The sequence below is a fragment of the Arvicanthis niloticus genome, chromosome 2 (genome assembly GCF_011762505.2).
Source record: "Arvicanthis niloticus isolate mArvNil1 chromosome 2, mArvNil1.pat.X, whole genome shotgun sequence".
NCBI classification, from domain to species: Eukaryota; Metazoa; Chordata; class Mammalia; order Rodentia; family Muridae; genus Arvicanthis; species Arvicanthis niloticus.
Genome location: NC_047659.1, coordinates 43,725,797 through 43,749,890, shown reverse-complemented (window position 1 = coordinate 43,749,890; position 24,094 = coordinate 43,725,797). Strand labels below are relative to the sequence as shown.

Below are 24,094 nucleotides of genomic sequence, written 5' to 3'. Positions count from 1 at the left end.
GGTTCTCAACAGACTGTGTGTTTTCAACACACAAACTTAACTGGAGAGTCAAACACTTCTCTGAAGCCAATGAGAAGCACTCAAGAAGCACATCTTTTAAACTTAGAGATCGGTACCCTCAAGTTCAGCATGTGTCTGGGTCACCTAAAGTTCTTCTTAAATTAGATTGCTGAGCTACGCCTTCAAGTTTGTGGTAAGGACAAAGAATGCACATTTTTATTATGTGCACAACTGAATAGGATTGTTCTGATCTGTTACAATGTTCTGAGACTATTGCTTTTGACGTTGGCTTTTTAAAAAAAAAGTCACACGACATACAAAACTGCATATTTTTTTTGTTTTTACTGTTTTCTCACACATTTCAGCTTATATTTTGCCCTCACGAAACTGGAGGCATAATGGGAGAAGTTAAACCCAAATTTACCCCTCCTTCAGAATGTGAAGACCTATTTAGCTGGGTCAAAATTAATAATAATATAAAAAAAAAAAAACACTTTAGCTTCTTAAGTAGCTCTTAGTCTTTTGTTTACAGTTAGCAATCAGGAGTCAGCATCCACTCGCCTGTGCTACAGAATGGTGGGATAACTCTTCCATTCATAAATTAACTCTTAAAGCTGTATGTGAATATTCCAAAGTAGATATATGGATAAAACACTAAATGAGATTTTTGCCTTAGATTTAATGTGCTCTGGTTTGCTAAGCAGGCTCTCAACAGAATGCCCCTCTGCAGGTAGAATTTGTTGGTGTTTTCAACACACACACACACACTTAATTGGATAGTAAAACTCTTTTCTGAAGCCAATGAGAAGAAGGTGAGAAGTACATTTCCTAAACCCAGAGGTCATCCATGGCTTATTTATTGGACCAAAAACTCTCCAAGTATACTGCTAATTTGCTTCATGCTTTTATGGACAAGCTCTGAGTTGTTTAAAGCATTGCTTATGTTGAAATTGTAGGTGGGCAGAAGCAATCACATCTCCCCAAAGAGAGCCATTCAAAAGAAGCAGAAAAACAGGATGAGTTCTTCTTTCGTTTATTTGTCCCAGGAGTTTAAAAAAAATCAGTCTTATGAAACCATGATCTTCCTCTTGACAGATGGGCCTGTACAATTGCATCGTGCTTTCAACCAACAGTTTACATTTCAAGAGGAAGGGAAAGAAGATGAATGAAAAGACAGTGTCATCTATTTGTCACATGTTGTAACACTGATACAAAAAAATAGTATTCTGATTAGCAGCTTGATTGGCAACCCATGTAACCCTAAATAGTACTACAGACCCAGAGAGCGCACTTTAACACACAGTTACTTTTGGCAAAACCATATGTACAATTTTGAACAAATAAATACATAAATACAATCATTCATATATAACAATATACCTAAATGTCAATTATCATCAAGCGTCTCTAGTGAATTACTTCTTTCATTCACAAGTTACCTGTGGCTTATAAAAAGTATTCTCACCTTTACAGAAATGATACAATCAATTCCCCACTTTGAATGCACGTATTAGGAAAGGTAGAAAATGAAGTCCACACACTGTACGTAAATATCTCATTGTCTTTTGTTAGAAGAAATTTGATTGAAAAACTCCTTCCGTGACTTCTCTGTAAAGAGTTTGTTTCCCCTCCGTATCTCATCACACAAGGGGTTTTGTTCTTTCATATTTAATTCAAATCAAAAACGATCTTCATGTTTTGAATCTGGTTATTTCAAAGTACATTGTTGTATATTGAAACTGCTCCAAGAGGACGCAATGCCACATAAACGAGGCACCAAAGAGAAAGCATTTTTTTTTTCTCTAAGAAATACATGAAGAAACTTTTAAGATCAGGTGCTGATGTTATCCAGTACATAATGGAGAAATAATGGGGACCCAGACAGTGTTTAGAAAAATTATTTGCGTGACTTCTGGTACAGTAGGGCTGTCGTTATTTTAACTGTATTATTGCAGGGCTGAGGACTGAACCCAGAGCCCTTTGCATGCTAGGCAATGCTTTACCACTGAATGATAACTCCCAGCCCCAGAATACTGCCATTATTATGAAATATTTTTCTTAAACAAATGTTAAGAATGGCTTAATAAATAACCATGACAATAATTTGACCAGCTTCTTGTCATAGAATTAAGAAAAGTAGAAAATTAGAGATTTTTCTTGACAAATTAAACAATTCTTTTTGAACATCCAAAAAAACCCACATAGCGAACGAACATGCTTAAGGGTATTGAGATACTGAACAAATGGCCTTGCCTCATCAAGTTCCATGCAGAGGAAAATGTTACATATCAAGCAGATTCTAGCCATACGTACAATTGAGGTGACAAGAAAAGCGCCTTTAAAATATGTACATGTAATCTTGGATGTCTATTTACATGTTTGTCATACGGGCACTATGTAGCATAAAAAAAGTTAAGAAACAGTTCTTTAAGACATGTGATTTTCTGATTTTTTTTGCTCCTTTTCAAGATTAGGGCTCTATACATATTTTGCACATACATATAAAGCAATTCATAGATGTACATACATGGTTATTATTGTGTGAGATTTTGGACATGAAAAGTGGCTTGGCTGAGCATGGGATAGACGCAAGGCCATCGCAGGAGACAGAGACTGCACTCAGCTGTGCAGCTGGGAGGCCAATGAGACGTGAGGGTGTGAGACTTTCCCAGCCATTGGAGCTCAGAGGGTTTGAGGTTAGATGGTAGGTAGGAGGGTGGCTTACCTTGTCCTGTTTCATCCTTTCCCAGGCCACCTGACACCATCATATTAAAGGATGGGACAGTCCTATATCACTTAGTACTATGGGGGTAATGAGATATTAAATTTTTCCCAGCAAGGGATTACATGATTACAGGACTCTGTTTACTCCTTTGTCTCTCCATAACTATCAGCTTCTATGGGGGTTTTGCTGAGGCTAAGGTGCAAAGAAAATAGCTCAAATGAGCAACGTTTTTTTTTAAACAATGGGTGGTGCATCAATGGTGGATGTGCAACTGTGGAGAATTGCTGAGTGCTTTTTATCCTCTGAGGGAGTAGATTAGCTCTATTTGTTCTAAAGCATTTTAAAAATTCAGGGCAAATATTTCTTACGATTTAAGTTGTGTTTTTTGCAAAACCCATGCAATGCTCCTCCCCAAAGCAGAGTGGATTCTTTTGTTTTAAACATCCTGGGATGCCAAGGCAACACATTGAAGTGATGATAAATTCATCACCAAAATGAGAGACCATGGTGGAGAAACTGAAGTTTCCCCAATCAGCTAACTTATAGCCAAGGAAACATCAAGTCTTGGAAGAATTAGGTACACTGGTAGTTCACAGTCAATCTTTATTTTGGTAAATTGTCATATTGAGATGATGTTGCCATAACAGATCGCCATCTTTATAATTACTGTGATCATTTTAGCATTTAGCGTACTGCATGATACATGGCATTACGTAGCACCTTTTAAACTAAAGATATCAAAATACTTATTAGCAGATGTGATTGATTTGCTCTCACAGTACCTGTGAGGTAGATTTTTCTTTTCAGCCATTTTACAAGTGAGCATATAGAAACACATCAAAAAATGAGATGCCTCTTCTTATGGTCCATATAAATTTGTGGCACAATGGGATCTGAACTCGGCTTCCCCATTCTTCCTTCCCACGGATCTCAGCCACAGAATCCCCAGAACATCTCAAAGCACTTTTGCTACTAAACATATGTGGATGTTTTAGACTTAAGAGAGCATTTCTTCTACTGGTAGCTGGGGCACATCTTTTAATAATACTGGTACTTGTTAAAGATTTTTTTTCATGTGCTTTGCGAATGTGTGAGAGGGGCATTGTATACTATTGCCAAGCTTATGCTAATTAGAATGGATACCTAAATTTGCATTTTATCAATTGTTCTGTATGATTTCTGGGCCTCCTATCAATGTGTTTTCTACACATGGAGACACACACCTGCCTGATCCAAAAACTATAAAAGGCATAACATGGAAAGAAGCAGGTCAGAGTACTACATTTGGCAGTCTCCTTGGTGGCATCATGTAATATTTGTTCTGGGGGGAAAAAAAAACCATGTATTTGTTTACTTAAAGTAGCATTTATGTACAACCCACTTGCTGACCAGATTTAACCCTTGTGAGTCCATGCTGAGGTGTTTTCTATACATACAGAATAATTGATTCTCAGGTTTACATCTCCATCTATTCTGTCATAATCTCCCTACCCTAGGGATAAGATCAATTATTGGTAGAATCTCAAATTTTGTACATAATCCATGGCATCTTATGTAGAAATGCTACATGACAAGAGTGCACAGCATTTATCTTTTCTGACTTGCTTTGATTTTTTTTAAAGAAAGAATTACTGTTTATGTTTGCAGAGATGGTATGAAGACATTACTGTGAGTTTCTATCTCCTAGCCCAGATCTTTGTCTCAGATGCACAGTGCACTAATCCTGGCAGTTATTTAGAGTCACTTTTTGAAATAAATGGCAATGTCTTAGGACCTGAGGATGAAATTTGGCCCTTCTAACTCACTCACCGTTTCTATAGCCAAGCCCAATACTTGTAAAATACTGATCCGAGAAAGAACTAGGAGCAGGAAGCAAAACCTTTACAAAACCCCTTACCAGTTTATGTTCCCTTGTTGACACCTGTAACTACCAACACCTTAGGCCCCATTTCTTAGAAAAGAAAGTTATTTACACTGATAAAAGTCCTAGCATCTAAGATGCTTCTTGCTCGACATGTCATTCCAGATTCTGTGCATTTCTTCTGGAGAGATCTGGTGGACGGTGATGACACGGCGGTACCTACACAAACTGTAGGCCATTTTCCAGTGATTGAAGCCACTATTCTGGAAAGGATGTATGCCAAGCTTTCGGAGACACAGTCCCACATACACATCTTCAAGGTGAAGCAGCCTGGTGTGGAGTGAGGTCTTGTAAATGAGTTCAGCCACATCAGCCGAAAAGATATAGCCAGTCCCTGAACAGAATGGTGGGTAGTTGCTGTCAGGGTACAAATCCCTAGGCATATACCACTTACTGCGGACATCCCTGATTGGCCCGCCATTGATGACGTAACCAGTGAAATACCTTCTTCTTGGCTTGGTAGAGGGTTTCAGGAGTTTATAAATAAGGTTGTCCATGTTCACAAAAATGTCACTGTCGGTTTTCATGACATACTTGGCTTTTGAACAGAAGGTGGCAACCCATCTCATCCCCATTAAGGTTTTGAGGGTGAGGTTGTGGTAGGAGTCAATGAAGTCCTCCACGATGATGTCATGGAAGATCTGGCTCTCTTGCTCCACCATCTGGTTCAGAACAGGATCAGCATTTTTGCCCAGGAGGAAAAGCGTGGCTATCTTGATCCCTTTGAAGTTGTTCTCATCCCCCCAAGTCTCCCGGATTGCCTGGCGAGCATCAAATTCCTTGTGTGTGGTGCTAATGAGGATCACAAGAAAAGGAATGTTTTTCTCACATTTGTTGGGCTCATTTATAAGAAATTCAAAAGAATGTGGGTTTATAGGTCGAGTTCTTATGTTGCCAAAGGTGAAGTTTTTCCTGGCAACTGTTAGGTGAGTGAATGGCTTTGAGCCAGTGTAGGATGAAGTAGGTCTTGTTATGCTCAAGTACCAGAGAGCGCTGGCCCAGCACACAACGGTCAATACATATAGGCAGGAGACCTTTGAAGCCATTGTTTTGAAAACACGTCTAATCCAAATACTGAAGAACCCGTCTTTTGGGCACTAGTTTCTTGTTCTCTTGCAAAGGCAACATATTACTTGACAATCTAAAAATTCTGCCAGAAAGGAGTTGGCTGGTGGGTGTCCATGGGCGTTATTTGTGTTGTGGCATCATTGAATTCACTTTACTTTCTTCCAAACCTGATGGAAGCTCCATGCCTCAGAAATCTTCCTCAGAACTCTGCAAAATCAATAAAGTACAATTTTATTCATGTTTACTTATCCATTTTCATATTCTTGAATAAACACAATAACGGTGTAAGAATTACCAGCAATGACTAAAGTAAACATGGCCATTCATCTTTGTAAACTCCAAGAAGCCCCGGAAATAACCTTGTAGCTTCTCTTCTCTCAAGAACAGAAATTGTTTATGCGTATTGATATTCAATACATGAATACATTGACCACGAGCACTAGGTGACTCGGGAATAAAGCTAACATCAGTAATTTTCCAAAAAGGGTTTCCTTCTTCACAAAAGGCTATTTTTGCAGTTAGTCACATTGCTCTCCAATCTTTCAGACAAGCTCACATACAGTTCAAATCTCTTTCATTATTTCCAACTTCGAGCTTTTAATCACTTGATTTAGATAAAAAACTAACCTTTAACATGTCTTTGCTTTCTCCAATTCTCAATATGATAATGTGTTGATAACTGCCCACAAACTTTTGCTAATTCCTTGCTTTCTTGGCTCAGTCTTAGGAAGACTTGCTGCCTGTTCCTGATCTGGCAGTGGGCACAGCTGTTACAGTGCAATTCTGCTTTCTCCCAGGCTTTGGGAAATAAGCTTACTCTTTGTTGTGGCTGGGAATAAAGTACCTTCCAAAGACACTCATTTACTGAAAGTTTGGCCCTAGAAAGGTGGGACATAGGGGGAAGAAGGAGGTCCCAAAACCATACCTTTGAGCATATACATGATTCTGATCCCTGCATCCTTTCTTCCATGAAGTAAATAGCTTCCACTTCTGCATTCTTCCATCACCATGCTCATCTTTCTTACTGCTAAGTATCTACTCAGACATTGATAGGCTTGGAGGACTATGAGGTAGACCCCTCCCTTATAGTCAACAGCCAAGAAAACAAAGACTGGAATTTTGATACTCTAACAATTGGCCAGAGTGGTACTCGACTCATACCTCTCACCATGGGAGGCTTGTCTTGCTAAAGTGCCTGGGATCTCATTAGTAGATAACTAAGTCTGGAGCCAGGAATCCTAAACCCTGTGCATAATGCATTGTGGGTGGCTTTCTAGTAAGAAAAAAAGGCATCATTACCTGCTCATGTAAGAGCCAATCCAAGTGTTCTGCCCACTCCTATGACAAAGTTCCTCTGGTAGAACTCTAAAGACTGTAGAAATGGTATAAACCCTTCCTAAAATGTAGACTGATACTGTGGTCCTTCTGACCCTCATCCACTACCTCTCTTCAGACTGTGCTTTGCTCTTCTGCTCAGACAAATTCTAAAGCTCCTCTGTACTAGGCTCTTGTGTCTTGTCTGAATTCTTTCAACTATGTTCTCAGGAACCAAGAGGTGTCCAGACAAGAGAAATAAGCCAAGAAATATGAAGCCAAACCTCTGACATTACCAACCAAAAAAAATATTTCTTCTTTGTATGTTGTTCTCTGAAGTACGTTAGTTATAGTTACATGAAAGTAACCAAAACATGGAAGCTACCAACTAACCATCCTGGTCATACTGATTTCAGGGTTGTTATAAATGACATAGAATTTTTCCATTATCAATGTTCCTATATATTTCTTTGAGGAAATTAGACTGGACTTTTTTATTTGTTCATTTATTCATTCATTAATTTGTTTTACTCACTGACGTCCCTATACACATTGGATGCGTATAATGAAAGGGACAGTTGAGCTTAAAGTTCACAAATTCAATGAAGATGTTACAAAAGACAAACTGGTATTCAAATAAAGTTGTTCTTTGAAACACCAATCCTTTCTAAAATTAGCATTGTTTTCTAGAGCTTATAAACATTATTCCAGTCAAAAATATGTATCCAAATTTCAAAGTCCATTCATGTAAAAAACGTATCTCTTCTTTCCTAGTTAGAGCAGAATTCAATAGCTCTGGAAGGCAAAGGCAGCAATAGTAATTTAATAATACTTACAAAGTCTCTTTCAGAGACAACTGTGTGCTTGGGCTGGTTAGTTTTTGCCAACTTAAAAGCCATACTCTTGCATAAGCTTAGAGCTAACCATGAGACCAGCAATAATTCATTTTGGTTACTGAATATTGAATTTTGGTTATTGAACTGAATAGTAGAGTGGGTTTAAACCACCTAACTTTTGCATAGTCAGGCCTCCATCCAGTTGTAATATATAATCCAGTGTTCCTAGCCTCCCAGAGAACATTTCTGCTTTAAGGTGCACTAGAAGATGATAACAAGAAGGTCATGATGAATGGCTTCAAGCAAATGAGGAAGTTTGATACTTTAGGGCAAACAGTCCTCAACTTGTGAATCTCAATCCCCATGGGCGTGAGGGGGGTCACATATCAGATATTCTGCAATCAGATACTTACATTATGACTCATAACAGTAGAAAAATTATAGTTATGAAGTGTCAACAAAATAATTTTATGGTTAGGGTCACCACAACATGAGGAACTGTACTAAAGGATCACAGCATTAGGAAGGCTGAGAACCATTGCTTTAGAGGTAAGAAGAACTGAGGAAAACTAGTAGTAGAGAATGTGGGAAGGGACTTTCAATTTGGGATATATAATTCTGACTTCATTTTAATCACAATGACTGCTGAATTAGAATCAAGATGGTGTTAGAAACCAGACTTGGCCAAGATCTCACCTTGTATAACCCATTCTTTAAGAATATCTTCATCATCCTCTTCCTTGTCTCTTGTATATTTTCCTACTAAATTGTGAGTCAACTATTAACTAAGATGTCAGGGGCTCAGACATCTTGGTAAGAAACCAGGTCATCTTCAGGGGAAATTAATCAAACAATTAATGGAGGGTTTCTTTAGTTATTTGATCTCCTTTTTTATTTTCTCTTTCCTGTCCCTACAGAGTCAAATTACTATCCCCCATTTCACAGCTATCTTCATTCAAAATTCATTCATTCATTTGTGAATTCACTAACCATGAATCTAGCAATTAATCAAACACTTGTAACATATTTTTTTTCTTTTTTGCTATGGAGTACTGAGAAAAGAGAACTAGCATTTAAATCCTTGCCCTGGGAAATCCTGGACTGAGAGGTTAGATTTCAAGCAAATAATTAAAATAATTTTCAACATGGGACTTTTGAAGTAGACAGGAGTGGACTGGGAAATAGTATTTGAGGAAAAGATACAGTATAATAGATCAGAAAAGTTTCAGGGGCCACCATTCACACATGTTTACAGGATGGGCTCCATTCTCTACCCATCCAGGGGTCAAGCAATGGATGGCACAGTGAATGGAGACTGTAAATCAGAAAAAGTGAGCTAAGTAGAGGCTTCAAACACAAGCAGGAATTACTCAGATAATGGTTGCACAGATAAAATAAAGAGCACATTCCAAAAACATGATATGTGCAAGAGACTAACTGGTGGAGTAAAGCTAGAGGCCAGGGTAAGGATGAAGGATTTACCTTCCCCAAATCCCATCCACAGATTTCTGTAGCAATCCATTCTTACAGATTAAGGATTTCTTTTTCTTGCAGATCTATGCCCTAAAGGAGTAAGAATTCATTTTATGATATGTTTCAGTGAGGTTTTTATCTGTACAAAAGGATTGTGTAAATACAGATAGATGGAGAATTTAGAAATACAAGAGAGGTAAATGAGCATGTAATGGAAGTTTGTATATCTACAGATACTCTCCTCAAAACAAGAAACATTCTTCCCTAGACAGCTAATGCACATGATAAATCCTAGCATTATTATTGTTAGTTCTCATTGCAGTGGTTCCAAATTACTATTGAGTTTTGAGACAAGGTTTTGTTGCATAGCCTAGGCTGACCTTGACCTAGTGATCCTCTTCCTCAGCTTCCTGCGTGCTGGGAACACAGAAATCAAGCTCATTATCTTTCATTTTAAAATGCATATGGGTGGAGAGATGGCTCAGCGATTATGAACACTGGCTGTTCTTCCAGAGGACACAGTTTGATTCCCTGGATCCACAACCTAGAATAGAATAGCAGCTCACAACCATCGATAACTGTAGTTCCATAAGGTGTGATTCCCTCTCCAGCCTCTGCAGTCACCAGGCATGCAACTAATGCATACCCACACATACAGGCAAAATGCATATGCATATAAAATAAATAAAAAATAAAATAACATAAACTATTCATACCAGACCAGGTGTTGTGTGATGTGTGGTATTCTATGCCATTTTATTCTGCTTTATAAAGAGCCATTTCTTACAGTGTTTCAAGAAATGCATGTATGCCTCACTTTATAGGTGAGATAATAGAAGCTCAGATATATTAAACATCTCATTCAAGATGACCCAAAAAGTGGCCACTTTCCAACTTCTTAAGGTGTGTTGGGAGATAGAGGCTTTGTGGTGGATGGAAAAGCTACCCTAGCCTATGAAGGAGCATCTTAGGCTGCAGTACTCTCTGTGGTCCCTCAGATTTTTGTTTCAAGTAAGCTAAACTGAATGTGAAGCACAACTGGGAATTATCTGGAAGGAGTCTGGGCAATGTAGGCAAAGCATACAGCATACATAACTGTAGGACTGTGAAAGGGGTCTTGGTTTTTGGTAGAAGTTCTGGCTGGAAGTAGCCCGGAGACCCTGCAAGGGCTGGGCATCTATTCTGCTGTATTTTCAGAATCCAGGCTCCTAACACATGGCGTGGAACTCCATTAACCTGTGCTGTTCAGTCACGCGGGATGTAGCCCCTCCCAAAGGGCACAGGTAGAGGGCATGACTACAAGCTTCAGCCTCAAGAGATTTACATACTAATGAGATACGTGAAGGCCAGAGGGCATAGCCAATTAAGCATTCTTCCCCAGACCCTCCCCCCTTCCTCCCACCCTATTTAACTCAGGTCTGCCCTGAGTTTCACAGGGGTGTGCATCCAGACTCAACTACCATCCACCATGAAAATAAATCTCTTAAACCCATGGACTCCACGTGTCTTCTGGGGCCTGCTGTGGGCAAACGCTGAGAAGGTCTTTAATGCTGAGCTGCCATAGTCACTGCACCTAACTTCTTGCCTGAAGGACCTCTCTGTGTTCCAGCCACAGGGACCAGCATATAACAGGTATAAAGTAAGAGAAAACAAGTGAACACCAAGATACTATATGGGTCATCCTGGTGTGCATGCACTGCACCAAGCCAAAGCTGTGGGGGAGTTTCGATTTGTGGAACATGCTCATTGCAAAAAGCACATTAGCATTTAATGGGGGTGGGGGTGACTGAATGCCAATAAGTGAAGAAGTTTGAAGCATTTCTCAGTGTGTTTCACTGAAGTCCTGAAGCCCACATACATATGGAGTGAATCACTGTTTTTATTGACCTTTTTCATCAGACATGAGAACAAATATTGGCACAGCCTCACACCTCAATCAACACTAAATGCAAGGTAGCATTTATCCAATTAGAAAACATAAACAGAACCATGTGAAATATGAAAGAGAGCCCAACACTAATATGTACTTATAGCTAAGGGATAAATAAAAGTGAGTTCTTGGGTGGCCACACAAGATATACCTCTGGGTTAGGAAGGGGTCAGGAAGTAGTGTGACTAAGATGAGACCAACTCATGTGATAAACAGAGCCCCAAAATTTAAATCATGGATCCCAGATGAAGTATCTGGCAATGCTCAGACATGTTTTCATTTAGTCTTTGGGCAGTGCTATATTGTAATATGTATTCTCTTTGTCTCAGTGGCCTTAAATATAAAATAAGAGCAAAAAATAAGCGGGCTTACTTCTATGTGTGTCAGAGGTCCTCACAAACATTTCTAGGTCATTTGTTTCTAAGGGACTTGTTCAGCTAAAATTCAGCAGACAGAAAGATTTTTGATAGCTTTGCAGTTCATGGCTTGTGACCCTGAGCATGGAGATTGATTGGTTCTTTTACATAGACAGAGTTTGTGTTTTGGTTTGTCCTTCAGAGTTTTCGAGACGTCAATAAAGATGTTTGAGGAACATGTGTGTGTGTGTGTGTGTGTGTGTGTGTCTTCAAAAACTCAAAGCCAGAGACCCATTAAAAGTCAAAGGGAGTCACTTACTACTATGTTAGGTAGCTACCCACCTTGAAGGGTATTAGGGCTACACCCCTCTCTCCTACACCATAGTTGTAGAGACAGTGGGGAACTGTAGGATGATGCTGGTCAGAGGAATGTGGTTTGAATCATATCCCAGGAGTACCAGAACTGTCTGGTTAGTAATTGATCACTAACTGAACCCAGATCTAGGAGCTCCAAACCTTGTGCAATTCTTATCCAGAAGAATTCTTCATATACCATTGCCTTTTCCAGAAAGTCAACCCTAATGGGCCTGTTGATCATGTGGGAAGCTATCTATTCTAGAGCCTTTAGAAACAGTATAGAGTCTACATACAAATGCATTGGCACAGTGATGTTTCTAGTCTTCTAGTCATTATCCACTTTCATCTATAATAAGCATGCTTTCCTTTACTTGCAATAAACTATGTCTTCTTAACTAAAAAAAAAAAAAATGTCAAAAGGAAAATCATAGCCAGCTGGAACACTGAAGATGGTAGTAGAATCTTCTGGTGAGTTGGACAACATTTTTTAGAATCCTATTTAATGGGCAAGTTAATATATCAGTAAAATAGAAAGTTGCACACATAACATCTATCATACCTTTTAGCAGTTTTACCACAACTTTAAGACACCGAAGACACATTAACTTGTCATCCGTTAAATGCAAATCCCTCCAATAGGAACATTCAGCTAGAACATTTGAAAGATGTTCCCTCCAGGGGCCTCACTGTACTGCAGATTAGCTCAATCACAGAGCTCTCCAGTAAATAACCACCTTCACCTTTCAGGGAGTTAATGGGGTAGAATTTTCAATTTAGGAAGCACACATTTCTCTTAGGAATGGCATGGTGGGTTGCCTGTTACTTTGAATGATTTAATTTTAAGATACCCAAATTTGTTGAATAAGTATTCCTTTGTGTGACCAGAGGGAATCCTAGCAGGGAGTGGTCATTGTCACTAGTGAACCCTACATACTCCTGTGTCCATGTTCATCATGGGGCAGGAAGGGTGAGGACTAATTATTTTGTTTATCTTAGCTGGGATAAAAGATGCCCAAAGAGCTTTTGCATATGTCTTTTCAGGTGTTGAAAGTATTACAAACTTCAGAGAATGAAAATAGTCTTTCACCAAAGCAGGTGGGCACCAAGAAATTGAAGAGTCTGAATGGCAGGATCTTCTTAGTCCTTTCCCATTGACCCTCTCCATCCTCCAAGAGAGACCATGTCCACTACTTTGTGACAACTGCCATTCTGCAGAAACCCTCTCTATCAAGGGCCCCAGTGACCACACTGGGCTGGGATGTAGGTAAGTGTTATTTCACTATCCTGACACTCCTCCATTCCAATCTCTGCAGACTTAGTCCTGCTTGTAGAAGTGCCTCCTCCACTCCCTGGGGACTCTGCCTCTTGGTACCAACTCAGGTCCCTTTAGCCCTTTCATCCCTGTCTTTCCATCCTTAATCTTCGCCCTATGGTAGCCTGCCTGTAGGAGTCCCTATTTCTTACCCTACATCTACTTCCTAAGGACTTTGCCACTTGGTGCAGACCTGGGGTACCCTTAGCTCTTTCTGGAAGACTCTCTCTGGCTTCCCTTCTTGCCCATCTCTATTCCATTGTGACATCTTCGAACCTGCAGAAATTCATTCTACTAGGGACACCCAGTGCTATAATATATATACACACTCAGGGCTAAAATCAACAAAATAGAAACATATGTATGTATGTATGTATGTATGTATGTATATGTATGTATGTATATACACACATATGTATAATGAATCAATGAAATAAAAAATTGTTTTATTTTTGGGAAATTCAGCAAGAGTGGCAAACTCTTATCCAAATTAACTAAAAGGTAGAGAGAGATGATCCAAATTCATAAAATTAGAGATGAAGAGGGAGACATTATAACAGACACTGAGGAAATTCATAGAATCATGAGGGAGAATCTGTTCCAGGGTTGCCCTCTGGCTTCTGGAAGTTTGCTGTAGATATGTCAGCATGGTTTCTGTTTTCATCTGCATGTGGTATTGTCCTGTACATGTATCTCTGTGTCTCATATTCTCTTCTACGAGGACATCGCCACATTGGATTAAGGCCACCATAATGACCTTGTGTTATCTAAATCACAACCATGAAAACTGTTCCAAATAAAATTGCATTCTGAGGTCTGGGCACCTAAGAGTCAATGTGTCTTCTTGAGGGGCCCAGCTTAGCGTATTTTCCACTCTCTTGGGTAGCAGCAAGATGAGACGCTCTGCCACGCATGCCTCTCTCCTGCACATTTAATTTTCAAGATTTCAAAAGGTGAAAAATTCATAATTAGCATAATTAGGTGTATGAGTGAAATCAAAGCACCTTCAGTCTGCAACAGAACCAATCGACAAATGAGCCCCATCGGGTGGAGCTTCTAGCAGGCTGCACTAATCCGGCATATGGCTATATTCATACCTGGCTCTCTCCTTTTCTCTCATTTTTAAAATTATTCTGTAAATAAGCACAGGGGAGGAGGAAATAAAACACTATTACCACCAGATAACAATCCTTGAAGGAACCCAACCTGCTGACTGATTATCCCTCAGAGTCAAGGCCTGCTGGCTTCTCTCGGTGGTTCTTTTAGCCAGTGTCCTACTGGGAAGGAAACCACGCCCTTGCAGGAGCGAATCCCTGGACACTGGCAGGAGTAAAAGTTCTGATTCCTCAGCTGCTGACAGGTTAAGGGCTAATTTGTTCCCTTTAAATTTTTAATTATGAATCCCCAGGATTGAATTTACTTAGTCAATCACAAACAATAAGGAAATAGCCTAAAACAAAAACAAATCAAACAAACAAACAAAAAAAAGATTTGGACCTTTCTCCTTTTCAGTTTAATGCACTTTGACATTTATAGCAAAGGTCTTTATAAATCCCCAACGGAAGAAGAATAGGGCCCACCTGGGAGAGGAGTGGCCCGGGTGAGGACATTTTTGCATGGGCTCAGGGGTTTTGCAATCTGAAAACCACATTCTACTTCACGGCAGCTGAGAATGTGCTCTTGGAATTAGAGAGGAAGATTACAGTTTTCTCAAAATCAATGTGTTGCCCTAGTTCTAGAATTCGGAGAAAAAAAATTTTTTTTTTTTTAAAATATCACACAATCCTCTCAGGAACAAAGAAAATGAGACCATCTCATTATGTTAAATAAATGCCTTGCTTCCTTTGCAGTCATGGATATTGTAACCTGACTGAGTTAGAGAAGACATACTTTTAAAAACAGGCAAGGCAACTACCTATTTAGTCAGGGGCACCTGGAAGCTTGGCCGCTTGATGGGCCTGTGGGGAAAAGAAGTTGCCAGTAGTTTCTATTAGAACTTTGAAAGAAGAAGTGGAAAGACACTCAAATAACAAAAACAGGAGCTGGGGCAAGTTAACAGTTGAACTCTGTGATATCAAAATAGTGTCCAATTGGTCCATTACTGAGGCGGGGGATATAAATAGATGAGCATATAAATCAGAAAGATGTTAGTATGTTAAGTATATGTGTGATGTACAATGTCTAGGGAGATATTTCTTAGCCCACTACAGAAGGGTGGTATTATTTTGGCTTCTATTTCAAAAATAATGAGATTAGTACTATATAGCAACTGATAACGTCTGGAAAAGAATTTGTGAGTTTTCATTTTCTTCCCATTTGTTTCTTAATTGAAACATTTCTTTATGGAACAATTTATTAGAACCATAATAGCTTAAAATATTTAATGCAGCTGCTGTCAGCGGAAATGATTCTGCAGGCATTTAATCTTATAGTAGTGAAAGACCTAGATTCAGCTTCTAGAATTTTGGTCATCCGTTTGGAAGTCTGCGAATCTATGCTTCTATTTCTTTATCTGTCACAGGAGAATAATAACAGGCAGTCAGGCTTTGTGAGGTCATTGTAAGGTTCAATGAGATAACTTATTAGAAAATCTTGTATAAACTGATTTTTTGACCTCAAGAACACAATCCTCATTGTTAATGCAAACACAATAAAGAAAAGGACAGAGACGTTTTGCCTGTAAGATGTTTACAGTTGTGGAGATGTCCCAGTGAATGAAGTACTTGCTGTACAAGCAGGAGAACCTGAGTCAGATTCCCAACACTCATAAAAATGCTGAATGCTGCAACTTATGTTGGTAACCCCAGTGCTGGGGACAGGCAAGGGAATGACAGGCAGACCCTAGGAGCCTCACAGTCAGGCAGATTCTAGGAGCTTGACAATCAGGCAGTTTAGCCAAACCTGGAGCTCTAGGTTCAGTGAGAGACCCTGTTTCAAAAACCATGGTGGCTGTGACAGGGAAGACATCCAATGCCAGCCTTTGGCTCTGGCTCCCCCCCCCCCCCCCCCGCACATGTACACACACACACACACACACACACACACACACAGAGTCACACGGATGCTCATACGCATACACACACACACACACACACACACACACACACACACACACAAATGTTTATGAGGAATTTTACTAGCCAATGTATCTTAAATAATTGGTGTAAAAACATCTTTTTTTAAAAAAAAATTGGCTGTTGCTCAAAAGTAGAAAGTAAAACTTGGCACCTCTCGTTGACTCCTTTCATCTGAAGCTTCAATTTCATTTTATAATATTTCTATTAAAAGCTATTGCAATTATGTAAGAAGGGGGCATGTTAGCTAGAGGAAATGTCATCATAACTGTTTAGTGTTAGTACTGTGTAACAGAGAGTTAGAATTTTTCCTATGTAATTTTAGAATACTAGAAGTCCACAAAGTCAGCCTTCTAAATAGCACACATGTAGTCGTAATTAACATTATAAACATACTAAAATATCCGGAGGTAGCTATGCCATGATTTATTTTCAGAAACCTGATAATTTAAGAAACCTGATATAAACTGTAACTTCGCACTCTCTGTATAGCTTGTTAAGGTTGTGATGGAACTGATCTCGAATGCAAAGCTGCAGCGTGTATCATTCTATCAAAGACCCAATAGACCCATTAACTTTTGGTCCTGAAAACAGTGTGAGTTATTATAGAAATGCTTACAAATGAAAGCCAGTGTGATGAGAAGACAGGAGTGTTTAACAGAGCAGCGACTCGGCTGCACTAAACTCTGGGCCATGTGCCTGATTTTCTTATCAGGTACAGGATTTATGAAAAGTAACTTGTCTCTTTTCTTTAGTGATTATACAGCCATCAAGGCCACTTCTTCACTGTCCTCACCTCTGTCTGCCCCCAGTTTCATGCCACAGGAACCGACCATCAAACGTTTGCCCATCTTCCTCTGCAGTGAACACTTCCGTCCACATGCGTTTCCATTATCTCTGTATGCCTTTCCCTTAATTCTTTTCTTTATGACTTCCTATCGACAAAATATTTGTATTCTACCTATGTGTAGAGATTTCTTAATCATCCTGGTGCTTGAACTCATCACTCTCATGCCGAGTCATTCTTGCATATATTCGAAGTTATTGCCTCTCCTCTAACAGGGACTCCACAAACAGAGATTGTAACTCTCTTGGTCCTTTTCATGTGAAGTCTTGTGTTTTTATCTCATCTCAGTTTTCCCATCTGTATTCTATACTTATCAACTATCTCTCTCCTCATACTTGAGCTTTAGGATGTCCAGGGGTTGAAGTTTCATAGTCAGAGAGACTTGCAGACATCTAGTCTCCTGGATAAAGCACAAGAAATTAAGATTGTAGATGTGACTCCATCATGAAATCTGCTTAGAATTTCGTCCCCTCAAAATCTCTCTTTGTTCTAAAAATATCATTAATTCTCCCTGGTCAGAAATCCTGCTACTTGTATTTGCTTTGAAAAGTCCTTAAAGAAGGAATATCCTCATGCTTGGAGTTTTTATGGTCTCTACTTCCATGGGCTTCTTTCCTTAGGTACTATTGTACCTGCAAAGAGCCATCAGCCCGTGGCCTGGCATCACTTCCATGCTGGGCGTCTTTCTTTCCTTGGGTTCTAACCAGCCCCACAAATCAGTTTTCGATCCTCCTTTCCCACAATGCCTCACCTCTGTCGCTCTTGGGGTCTTGGCTCTTGTGATCTGTTGGCAGCGTGACATTCCCAGAATGTCCCTTCCTGTTGTTAAGTGCTGTTCTCAGACTGCCCCAACTCTCTTCCTTTATTTCCTTCCAATTCCCCAAGCCAGGACTCTGCCCTTGCTCCATCAGCACTGGGCATCCATTCCTTTAAAAAAAAAAAAAAAAAAAAAGGCCCTGAGGCTACCTTCCCAGGCAAGTGCGTGGGACGGTGGCACAGAGGTCTTGTGTGTAATATTTTTCTCATTCTCAGCAGCACTCCCTTCCTTTGGACACAAACTTGAGTTTGTACTGAAAGGAGGAGGCTTTCTTCTGTTTTCTCCTTGTGCTTTTCTCTTTCTTATTGTTAAGAAGTATATTTCACAGCACAAGTGTTTAAATCTTATTTCTTGGACTGGAGAGTGTACATTGGAGACAAAACAAGTAGATGGTGCAAATTTTGCTCATGACAACATGAGGTTAAAAGATGATTCCCTGCGATTCTTGCACTTATACAGACACAACTTTTACCTTTTCTATTTTAACATCTGAGATAGCAGGCTGTTTCAGAAACTCTGAATGTTGTAAAAAGTCCCATTTAAAGCACATTTTTCTTGGCCCATTAGAGATGACTTTCTGTGAAATTCTGAGACCTATTTTGTCTTTAAAGACTTCATTTTAATAGTAGATTTTTTTTTCTTTTTTCCAACATGTACTGGACAGATGGCACAAGTGATTTTTCTAAGAACTTTTAAATTATTTGCTTCCCATTTCTGAGCAGGCTAGTTGAGAGTCCATCAGATAATTTGATGGTCTTATAGAAGGAGAAATTAGAAAAGATCTCAAGTACAATTTGAATCAGGTCAGTTATAATGAAATAGTCATTTCTTTCATTTGAGACACAAAGGATCATACAAATGTAAATTCACCAGAAACTAAAGGGAAACATACCTTACTTTCTCTTCTTTCCTCTGTGCTTTCAAGCAGAAGGATCGCCATTTTCATGGCTGAGTGGACTCCTACAGCAAATAATCTCTAAGATTTATTAAATCAACCTTATGACATTTAGATATTTTTTAAGTTAAATGGTGGTTTCTGTTTAATGAATATCTACCAGTTTCCTAGCACTATACCAAGTCGTTTTCAAATAGCATATGTAATCTTGTGAAAAATATGGTGTGGGAGCTCACACCAGTAACTCTGTTCCTGTGGCATTCCTGCACTGATGTTCCAACCAGCTTCCTCTCCTTTCCAACATAGTCTAGGGACCAGTGCCTTTCCAGGAGTTATGAAAACCTTCAGTACTAGGCTGAGACTGCTCAGAGATCCAGCACTGAGGATTGAGAAATTATCAGATTCTTGGCTTCTCCACTATGAGACAGCCATTATTTGACTACCCTGACCACATCATGTAAGACACACACACACACACACACACACACACACACACACACACACACACATTAGAGTATGTATGTATATTCTAGAATATAAAATATATTCTCTATATAATAGAATACATATTTTCTATCATTTCTTTTTCTTTAGAGAACTCTGACTAATATACCTACTATCCTAGCACTTGGTCTTGCAGGAGGAGTCCCATGAGCTTTGGGGTACCCTGGTCTAAAGAATGAAACCTCATCTGAAACGAAGAGAAAAAGAAATAAAAATATTAGAAACCCTTACTTCTATGAAGTAGACAGTATGGCCCAAGCTTCATACAACTACAGGGTGATTAAACCTGGATTTGAGTACTGCCTATTAGACTGTAATGTGTGGATCATCACAAAATAGTGGTTACTTATCTTGTAATATGTAGCGGGAAATTTTCCCCACAAATTGGGAGGAGCTAAGGTGAGAGAATTATGGACAGGAAGAGGAAGGAGAGGAAGAGGAGGAGCTGGGAGAAGCAGAGATGTAGGAAGATGGGAAACCACGCTTGGACTGAGAGCAGTCCTGGGTAACTATTTATATCTAAGTTAGTTAATTGTAAAACACCTCTAATTGTGTGGGCATCTTGTTATTGAGCATTACCAAACATATAAAGCCTTTGGATAATCATTAAGCATTAGAGTCTCATTTTCTACTGAGCCTGCATGGATATTGAGATAGTCAGGGCTCAGCCCAGCCTTGTGGAGACAGTGTGGAAGAATAGCAGAGCCATCTCCCACAATGGCGTCTTGTGGGTGGCAGGGCCAGGGCCTCTGGCTGCTGCAGCTTGATAATTCCCCGCTGCCGCTTGTGGCCACAGGCCTTGCCTAGTCAGGAACATGGTGGCTCTGTAACAAAAGCAGATTGAGTGCTGCCATTTTAAATATCTCCCTCAACAGTAAAATACCTTTTGTTTTGCGTGTGTGAGTGCCCGTAAGTGTATATGTGCATCACGTGCATGCAGTCCTTGTGGAGGCCCAAAGAGAACACTGGATACCTAGAATCAGAGTTCTAGACAGTTGCCAGTGATTGAGAAGTGAACTTGGGTCCTCTGACAAGCAACCAAAGCTCTTAACCTCTGGACCATCTTTTCAGCCCATGTGTATTTTATCTTTATATGGTAGTTGGATTACTTTTTTTTTCCTTATTCTCCTTATATGTAGTGGAATGTGAGGCTTAGGGAAAAATGGGCTCAGAGTTGCTTGCATCAGATCTTATCTCTGAGTTTCTGTTTTCAAAGGTTGGCCTGGCTTGCATCAGTCAGATTTATTTAGTTTTATAAGACAGAGTCTCATGTAGCCCAGAATGAAGATAACCTGGAACTTTCAGTCCTCTTGCTGCTACATCTGTAGCGTTGGCATTACAAGCACACAGTACCACTCACAGCTATGACAGTTGGTATTTTTAATGAGAATCAGGCAAAGCATGAAGAATACATCTTTGATGAATTCTCCACTCACTGGGCTGCTCCTATCACAGTCTTAAGATATTTTTGTACCCAGATCAGTAATGATGTTAGAAATGTATGTAATTCTGAAAGCGGAGAAAAAAAGTTTATCCTAAGGCATACTTGGGTTGAGCTCTAAAGGCCAAGTGAGTTATCTATCCATCATGATGGGCATTCTTTTATCTCTGGAAAACCATATGATTTGGGATCTACGATGCTACCATTTATTAGCTGTGTGACTATGGCTAAGAAACTTGTCATCTGTAGATTTGGTAATTTGTCTCTCATTCTAATCCACTTTTAGCCATTCTTCCTGTACTAGGACAATGTAAAAGAAACTAAAACTTACAACTTAACTTCCTAGGCTCCTTTATAACTAGAGAAAGAGAGCTAACAGATGCCTCTGGGTAAGACTCAGATGCAGCTACTTTATGGGAGTAGATCATCTAGAGAGCAGATAACCTGACAATGATATCTGGCTTTCTTGAAACAGTGGTGATAGTTTGTTAGTGGTGGCAGTGATGGGATGTACACGAAGCTAGCTCCCAAAGAATCACCCAGTACTGAGGGCTGCATTGCTCATGGCCATGTCTCTTCCTTCCTTCCTTCCTTCCTTCCTTCCTTCCTTCCTTCCTTCCTTCCTTCCTTCTTCCCTTCCTTCCTTCCTTCCTCCCTCCCATCCCCCCTCTCTCTTTCTCTCTCTTTCTTTCTTTTTTAGAGAGAGTTTAATTTTTGCTTATAGTTGTAAATTATAGTCCATCCATAATGATGAAAACAACATTGGCAAGCAGGCAGCAGATACGCTGGTACAAACAAATTCCCTGCACAAAACTGGGAGGCTAAGCTAGAAGTGACTTGAGGGTTAAACTTTCTCTCTCTTTTTTTATTGGATATTTTATTTATTTACATTTCAAATGTCATTCCCTTTCCCCATTTCCCCTTTCTACAACCCCCATCACATCCTCCCTCCTCCTTTTTGCTTTTATACCATTTGAATTACATGCAAGTATTCAGGTCAGTTCTAGGTTGAGGGGCTAGCATTACAATAGATGCAAATATTCAAAGAACAAGGAAGGCAATAAACAAAATTCTGTGAAAACTCCCATGATCACTGTTTCTAAGGGCTTATCAGGATGACCAAACTATCAGAGCCATCTTCGCTGTCCTAGCCCAAAGTCATTTTCATGTCTGAAGCCTACTTCCTTATTCTAGCCTAACATTTAGATTCCTGCCTGTAATTACTTCTTTGTTCTAGCCTAATGTTTAGATTCCTGTGTGTAATTACTTCTTTGTTCTATCTAGCCTAATGTCAGATTCCTGCCTGAAGCCCACTTCCTTGTTCATGGCCATGTCTTACTGACTGCTGATTTGCCCAAGCCGTACCACATCCTTGCAAAGGTTCATGGGTGCCAACCACTTTGAAGATATCTCTTCCCTCTCAGCCTTACAAAATGGAGTTTGTTGTTTGCAATTAAGAGTCTCATACCACATGAAATTCTCTCTACTGCTTTAACATGAAATGAGATTAAGAGAATATAAATTTCAGGTGGTCTACTTTAACATGGCATGTGGAGTTTAATTCTTGTTACATAGGTTTATATTGTTCTCAAAAGAGAACAATTGCTCTCAAAAGAGATTTGTCTCTTTTGCAGTGGCAAAACTGTGAACTGTATTTATCTTGGACAGTGGTGCATAGCGTTGTAAAGAAGAGCCATTTAAATAGAAAATTTTACTTAAAAATCCTGATTTTTCAAAATGTGTATCATGTTATCCTTTGGATAGATGATCCACGGCACTCAGGTGATCATGCCCTGAAAGATCTTTGACAGAGAACTCTCCCCTCAATGTCAATTCATTGGAAGCTATACAGTCTTCATTTAAAAATAGGCCACCATAAGTATGGTATTTAAATTGCTTGGGATTCATTTGGTTCTTTTTTGTGATGTCTAATTTTAGCATCTAATCATGCTCGCCAGCATACACACTCCTATTGGAGAGTGTGGAAATGTCCTGACAGCTTACTATTCTTTCTGCATGTTTTGCACTTAAAATAGATCATTATGCTTCTCATTGTACTTATTCGTTTAATACACTTCACAATCTTATATTTTGTATATGTTTGTTTGTATATACACATGAAGCCCAGAGAAAAACATTGGGTGTTTACCTTGAGAGCTGTGTGTGTGTGTGTGTGTTCCCTTAAAGCCTTGAGGTTCACTCACTAGGCTAAAGTAGCCGGGCACAGAGCCCCAGTGATCCATCTTCCATCTCCGGTTCCCCCAGAGTGCCCATCTTTTTATGTGTTGTCTAAGCATGAAGCTCAGGTGCTCACGCATACTTGTGCAGCAAACAAACACTTAGGGACCGAGTCGTTATCTCCCTAACCTTAACAACAACACCTTAAAAATGCATTGACATACTATCTATGAAAACTAAACTACAAGTTCTCTGCAACTAAGGAGCCAAAACATATATTGATGGTCACCTATGTGGGATGATGTAAGGGAGAACTTGAGGTACAAATTATATGGTACTAAAACCATTAAAAGCATTAGTTCTTGATGGAAAATGATTTGATGATTCGTGACTTGATCTCAAATGTAAAAAAAAAAAAAAAAAAAAAAAAAAAAAAAAAATGATTACCAGAAGCTTTCTAGGGGAAAATGGGTTATCTCCAGGAGACATTCACTGGCAAGATGAGAGCATTTACAAAGAAACACAAGGGTTAAGTTACTTGATTTGTTGCAAATGTAGTAGGCAATTAAGTTCACAGCAGAATGTGGCTTATGCTGAGAACCCGGAGCTCATTGCTCATGGATGTATGTGTTTATTTACTTATCCTTTATCACTTTTTCACTTCAATATGTCCTCATCACTTTGCAACTGAATGTACTTCAGGCTGATTGCTTACTTTGTCATTTGGGAAGACGTCTCAATCAATAGGCTAATTTTCTCAATTGCTCTTAACTATGCCTCTTTGATAAGCTGTAACCTCTGTAATGCCAAAGATTTTATCTGGCTTTTCCCCTATTATTTATCACCCTCATGATTATGTTTATCACTATCCTTTTGCATAATAGTGTAGTACAAGATAGACTGTAATAGATGAATAAGTAATTGGAGAAATGGCTTCGAGCTAGCCACAAACAGTAAGCTGTCATCCAATAATTGCATCAGCAAGTATAAAAGTAGTAAAGGTAACAGAACTGTATTTTTTTAATGTTTCTGTGATATGGGAAAAA

The 24,094-nt window shown here is 39.3% G+C and overlaps 1 protein-coding gene across 7 annotated transcripts in view; it reads right to left on the bottom strand.

Annotated features, from left to right (window-relative positions):
* Nucleotides 1–1,017: 1,017 nt before the first annotated feature.
* The window catches only part of B3galt1 (beta-1,3-galactosyltransferase 1), a 549,878-nt gene continuing 526,801 nt past the window's right edge, over nt 1,018–24,094 (bottom strand). For 6 of the 7 annotated variants that reach the window (XM_076928849.1, XM_076928852.1, XM_076928850.1 and 3 more), the window contains one exon: nt 1,018–5,921. In XM_076928849.1, coding sequence (XP_076784964.1) covers nt 4,712–5,692 — 981 coding nt within the window. In that variant the 5' untranslated portion in view covers nt 5,693–5,921 and the 3' untranslated portion in view covers nt 1,018–4,711. Of the gene's footprint in view, nt 5,922–17,964; nt 18,141–24,094 lie in introns of all 7 variants that reach the window. The other variant, XM_076928848.1, reaches the window with a different exon arrangement.